We start from the raw sequence: 6,000 nt of genomic DNA, 5'->3' as shown, positions 1-6,000 counted from the left end.
CTTCCAACTTCATGTCCATTGCACCAATGAGACCACATGGTGTGCAAATCTACACCCCGCAGCGATATGATGGAAAAAAGCTTCTCTCCTGTATTTGCCTTGTGATCCGTTGGGCATTCATGCCCACTGCATGCCTTTCTTGTTATCTTTCCGCGTGCACAGAACAAGAGGCTAGGCTGTTCTTGCCAGGACAGTTACCCTCTAGGCCGCCTGTCACTTTATTATTTTGCTAGGCAAATACAGCTACTGACATGCACGTGTTATCAGTTTCAAAAACAGGAGGTCAGTTTTACATGGATTAAGAAGAACATTCTTGGATCCTCCCCCCATCCATTTTTGCATGCACCTGAATCCTCACCCCAGCCCCGCCCTTGTGTTGCTCCATGCCTGAGCGACACCCCTGATTTGCTGAACACAGCAGGCACATCATATGCACGTGGTAGCAGGGTGGGAGAGAAGGTTCCGCCTACTGGCTTTGAAGCAAGAATCTGTCGAGCAATCTAACCACACAACCAGCTTTCCCAGGAGCAAGTAGAGTTCACCTCACTAGGGTGAGGTACTATGAACACATAACAGTATGCTCTTGGTTGGTTTCCCTGGGTCCAAGCTAGTGCTGAGCCGAAATTCTGGGGGAGGGGGGGATCATGTCTCCGACTGCCTCTCACACACTTGCACAAACACAGCCTATTTTATCAGTTACCATTTTTTGCACCTTCTTTTAAAAAAAGTGAGAACCTGTTCACAATGCAGAAGATGTCAGGTAGAGGACACATTACTGTTATCAGGGTAACTGGTGATACTTTCTCCCCCAATCCAGTCTACCTAGCTACCGCTTTCTTTATCATGCCCTCCTTCCAAGGAACTTGTGGTGACATAAGTGATTCTTCCTTCCCTGCTCTTCTGTTAACCCAACAGCCATATGTGGCAGGTGAAGCTGAGTGACCAGTCCAAGATCACCCAGTGAACTTCATGGCAGAGTGGGGATTCAGACCTTTGGCGTCGATCCTAACCTCCCTTTCTGCTACTCCTGTTTGCAGAAGAGAAACTAGACAATTTTGCTGATTCCTGCCTCTCAGTGCATCCATTTCCCCCCCCCCCCGTGTTCCAGGGGGTCCACTGACTAACAGGACCACAATTGTGGGGTTCACAAAAGATAGCAGCGGGATGTGGAAATTTGCCATTTTATGCAATGCAGCTCCATTCATACAACAGAGGATCCAAGACTGGGTCTGCCAAATCCTATTCCGACACCCTTATTACCATACACTAGCCTAGTGGGAGCCAGCATAGTGTAGTGGTTAGGAGCGGTGGTTTGGAGTGGTGGACTCTAATCTGGAGAACCGGGTTTGATTGCCACTCCTCCACATGAGTGGTGGATGCTAATCTGGTGAACCGGGTTGGTTTCCCCACTCCTCCACATGAAGCCAGCTGGATGACCTTGGGCCAGTCACACTCTCTCAGCCCCACCTACCACCTATCTGTTATGGGGTGGGGAAAGGAAGGTGATTGTAAGCCGGTTTGAGTTTCCCTTAAGTGGCAGAGAAAGTCGGCATATAAAAACCAACTCCATTGGGACAAAATTTGGACGCAGATACACATTGCTGTGTGCATTTTCAGGCACATCGACTGAAAGTAATGCGATACAGACACACAGTATCCACATTTGGAAGGGCAACTGGATAGACATACAAATCCTAATGTTATCCAATGACATTACATTCTGATGCACACCTGAATGCATATCCCCACTCCACCCCAACCAGTCAGGCACAGCTACTAGAACTAGCCTGGGGTGAAAGTTCCTGCCACACAGTGGCGGGGGGGTAGTGAAACAATGCAGCAAGACAAGAAAGTGCTGGCCTGGGTCCTGAGCCAAGGGAATGTGTTCCTCTTCTCGCATTCAAAGTACAGGCAATAAGAGGGGTGATGTTTGCCTTTCAGTCACAGTGTCATGCAGCCACATTTGATCTGATTGCATGTACAGTCACCCCCCAACTGGTTGGGACACAAAAATAGTGTCAAAGTAGCAGAACACTGGGGTCAAAAACAGATGTTTAAAAAAAAGGCAAGAGACCACAAGGTAAGGGGAATTGGTTTCCAAGAGACTTCAAGCAGCCCTTGAAAGCCCACCTTTCTCGTTTCTATTCAAACCTCACTAAAATTCGGCACAGCACTAACTCGAACGACTTTTCCATTCAATTAGGTGGGCAGCAGATTTATGACAGCATTCCGTTTGTTGACTTGCACTCTTAAGCTGATTGCAATGCATACAAGCGGGAGTGTCTCTCAGAAATCATAGTGCATTTGAAATTAAAAAAAACCTTTGAAAAATCTAAATTAAAACATTTATTCCTCTTTATCCATCGTTTTCAGCACAGAGTCCTCTCCTAAGATTTTGCAAAGTTCGTTCAGTCTTTGCTGCATTTTTGGCATTCCTGCAAGCTGCGATTCCAGTCTTTGTTTTTCCTCACTGAGGGTTAAGCGGGTAGCAGTGTCCAGCTGTTCAAAGCGCCAGCCTCCTTCCCCATCAAACTGCAGCAGGTGAGTGTGGTATTTCCTGCAAAGAGACGTAAAAGAAACACTGAGAAACCAAGTGATGGCCTCTTAAACATCCACAGGATGATCAGTAAGCAGACCTTTGGTGGGAAAAACCAGCAAGGAAGGAGAGAAAGGAGACAGACTTCTACTAAGACAGACTGGGGTAGGGAGTAGGTTAAGGTAGTCTCCTGTGCAAACACCGGGTCATTGACCGGGTCATTCCTGACCCATGGGGTGACGTCACATCCCGATGTTTCCTAGGCAGACTTTGTTTACAGAGTAGTTTGCCAGTGCCTTCCCCAGTCATCTTCCCTTTACCCCCAGCAAGCTGGGTACTCATTTTACCAACCTCGGAAGGATGGAAGGCTGAGTCAACCTTAAGCTGGCTACCTGAAACTGAATTCCACTGGGATTGAACTCCACTATTGAGCAGAACTTTGACTGCAGTACTGCAGCTTATGACTTTGCACCATGGGGCTCCTTTAAGTACCAAGTACTAAAACCCAAACTGTAAACAGGATGTACAGAGAAGAAGCCTACTACTACTAGCATCGAAAGATAAAGCAAACACCGTGCAATGAACACAAGTGCCATATCAAATAGTAATTGAAAATTAATGCCACACCATCAAAGGATAATGCTACATAATGACCAAATATGCATAATCAAATATCTAACAAGAAAATAAACATAACATCATATGTCAAGGGTGAAAACAAACAGTATGTCAGCTGATAAGAATGATACTACATGATTGAGGAAAAGGTAGCCAAAATCTGTTCTGATCAACGTCTTTCCTGAAGAAGGAATTGATGGGGTGTATTTCAACCATCTCTGGACTTTGTGGAGCAGGATTTTGTTCTCTTCCCCCTCCTGCCCTTTGAGGAGGGCATCAGTCAATCAGGAACAGCTCAGGGAACAATAGGAGGGGGTCAGCAGTCAGAGGTGGGACAGTGGAAATATCTGCCCCCACAAATGGAAGCGTCATTCTGTCAGAGGAACCGTATGGTTGGATACAGCAGCAGCATCCATACTCCTGGATCAAGTGCTGTGTATTTCTGCTTAATATTATGACACAGTTCTTTGTCACAAATCCATGGGCAAAAGCCATTGGGGGGTGGGGGGAGAACTAAAAAAAGAGTTTCCTCATGGCCAGTTCAGGAGATACTTTCAAGAAGGTATCACAGATACAAGAACCACTCGTACCTCTTCTTTAATCTACTGAAATGTCCTCTGAGTCTGAATGGGGGAGGGAGGAATTAAAGAGCTAAAGAGAGTCAGGTCCATCCAGTCCTCCTTCCATCCTCCCTGGTGTGCTTAAAATAACTGGTGTGCCCAAAAGGGACACAATCCATGCTAAAGGCTGTTTCTTCTGTATTAGGCATATCTATGAAGTACTGGGTTGGATCCTGTGGATCTGTTCCTCTATCGATGGTGCTTTCCTCTAGGGTAAGGAGCCCCCATTTGATGTGGAGAAAATACCACCAGTAGCAGAACAAATCCATAGAATCCAACCCACTGAATCAGTATTTTCTTGGCAATAACATTCATTGTCTGGCTGCAAGCTCAAAACATAACCCTCGCGAACAGACTCACCAAAGAGACGGCCTGTGCGTTATTGAAAGCAGGGATATACCAGCTCCCTTTGCAGCCTGGAATATCTTTCCTTCAACATCGATGCTCACAGCACTCGTACATTCATCAAGTAATGCATACTTGGGCCTTGGAAATCAGAAAAAAAAATCAGGTTAGTCATTCATTTGTTGGAATACCCCTGTTGCTTAATCCATGAGGCAAGATTTAAGGAGCCAAGGCTAGCAGCCTGTGTTACACTCATTGCCTGGACTTCCACATATGTACTGAACCCTCAACACTTGTGTGGCAGCCGCTGGGTTCAGAATGATTAGTTCAGTTAAAACTGACTATATCACACACATTTCTAGGTCCTAATAGGCAGCCCAAGACCACCTTCAGTGCTAAAGAATACCCCTTTAAAAGAAGAAAATGCAACCCTTGCGTGTCCAGAACACCCTGACTGCCCGAGATGTTATAAAGGCGAAATATAATTGTTTGAATCAAGTGCTTAGCATTAGCAAAGCAATGTCCCAGTCACTCCCTTTAACTTACTTCAGGATAATTGTATGAATAAAAGGAGAGGGACTGCACATGCCATTCTGAACTCCTAAAGGAAGGGTGAGATAGAAATTAATCAATGACTGAATTTTCCAATTTGTTCACTCCCTTTTCTACCATGCCTTTCGGTCTTGCTACATTCAGTGTTCATCCAGCAGGAGACTTCATGCTCTCCCCAGGATCCCTGGCCTGTTCTGTGACAGTGTTCTGTGACACTTCCCTGCAACTGTGGAGATCCTCTACTACCCTATCTTGTGGGAGCAAGAAGTCTACCCACAGATGACAGTTGTTTCGAACACAAATGTTTAGCAGTTCTTGTAGGTTATCCGGCCTGTGTGACCGTGGTCTTGGTATTTTCTTTCCTGATGTTTTGCCAGCAGCTGTGGCAGGCATCTTCAGAGGAGTAACACTGAAGGACAGTGTCTCTCAGTGTCAAAGTGTGTTGGAAGAGTAATATATAGAGTCAGAAGGGGGTTGGGTTTGAGCTGAGTCATTGTCCTGCAAAAGTATCAAAGGTAATGTGCTGATCATTGTCCTTCGACAATACAAATGTTTAGGCTTACTTGTGGTAAAACATCCGGGCCATGCCCATCCTCTGCTTTTCTCCTCCGGACAAGACATCTTTCCAGTCTGTGACAGCATCCCACCCTTCAGAAAGGCCAAAGAAACACAACTGTAAGAGTTGAGCACCGTTCCTAAGCAAGGATGTATAGCGATCTAAAGTTAACATCAAGCAGTCTAGAGACGCATCTGGCAGTATGATGAGACAGAAGCATAGGATACAACTTCACCTGTGCCCAGATGTATTTTGGAAATGTTCATCTAATATTGTTTGTCTCTGACGTAAGCCCTGTTCACAAGTTATAGTGAATGTATGTACAATCTTTGTACAAGGCACACTTGATTTTTCTTTATATACATGTTGGGTAATTCTCACGTTACATTCAATGCATGTAGAGATGAATGTGGGATTTCAACCCCACAATTATCCAGGCCCTGGTTTTGTTTGTAAACTGAACATGCATTGGCTCTTCCTTATACGTTCATGCAGGATATATGTACACTCACCATAACCAGTGCTGAATGGATTTTATTTAGCTTTCTGATTGGTTTAAATGTGGCTGGTTGCTTTTGTTGTTTGTTCCTTTTTAATGCACAGAGAGGGAGAGCACACACAAGTGCACTGGCCCCGCCCTGCCTCTGTGTGATTACCAGCTCATGAGCACCATTCCTATGTAAGGAGCCAGTATTTCTGCATATGCTCCCTCCTTGTGATTAGTAACGTACAGAAAGCAGCATCCCAAATCACAGGGAGGGAGTGCGTGTGTG

At 45.4% G+C, this 6,000-nt stretch overlaps 1 protein-coding gene across 1 annotated transcript in view; it reads right to left on the bottom strand.

The window, feature by feature from the left end:
• Positions 1–2,310: 2,310 nt before the first annotated feature.
• The window catches only part of ABCD2 (ATP binding cassette subfamily D member 2), a 41,450-nt gene continuing 37,760 nt past the window's right edge, over positions 2,311–6,000 (bottom strand). Inside the window, exons 8-10 of the mRNA XM_056846102.1 lie at positions 5,235–5,319; positions 4,135–4,260; positions 2,311–2,557 (exon numbers count right to left, since the gene is read on the bottom strand). Coding sequence (XP_056702080.1) covers positions 2,347–2,557; positions 4,135–4,260; positions 5,235–5,319 — 422 coding nt within the window. The 3' untranslated portion in view covers positions 2,311–2,346. The remainder of the gene's footprint in view (positions 2,558–4,134; positions 4,261–5,234; positions 5,320–6,000) is intronic.

This window comes from Euleptes europaea, chromosome 3, assembly GCF_029931775.1.
Source record: "Euleptes europaea isolate rEulEur1 chromosome 3, rEulEur1.hap1, whole genome shotgun sequence".
Classification (NCBI taxonomy): Eukaryota; Metazoa; Chordata; class Lepidosauria; order Squamata; family Sphaerodactylidae; genus Euleptes; species Euleptes europaea.
Note: the sequence above shows the minus strand (reverse complement) of the source record. Positions and strands in the feature narration are given on the sequence as shown.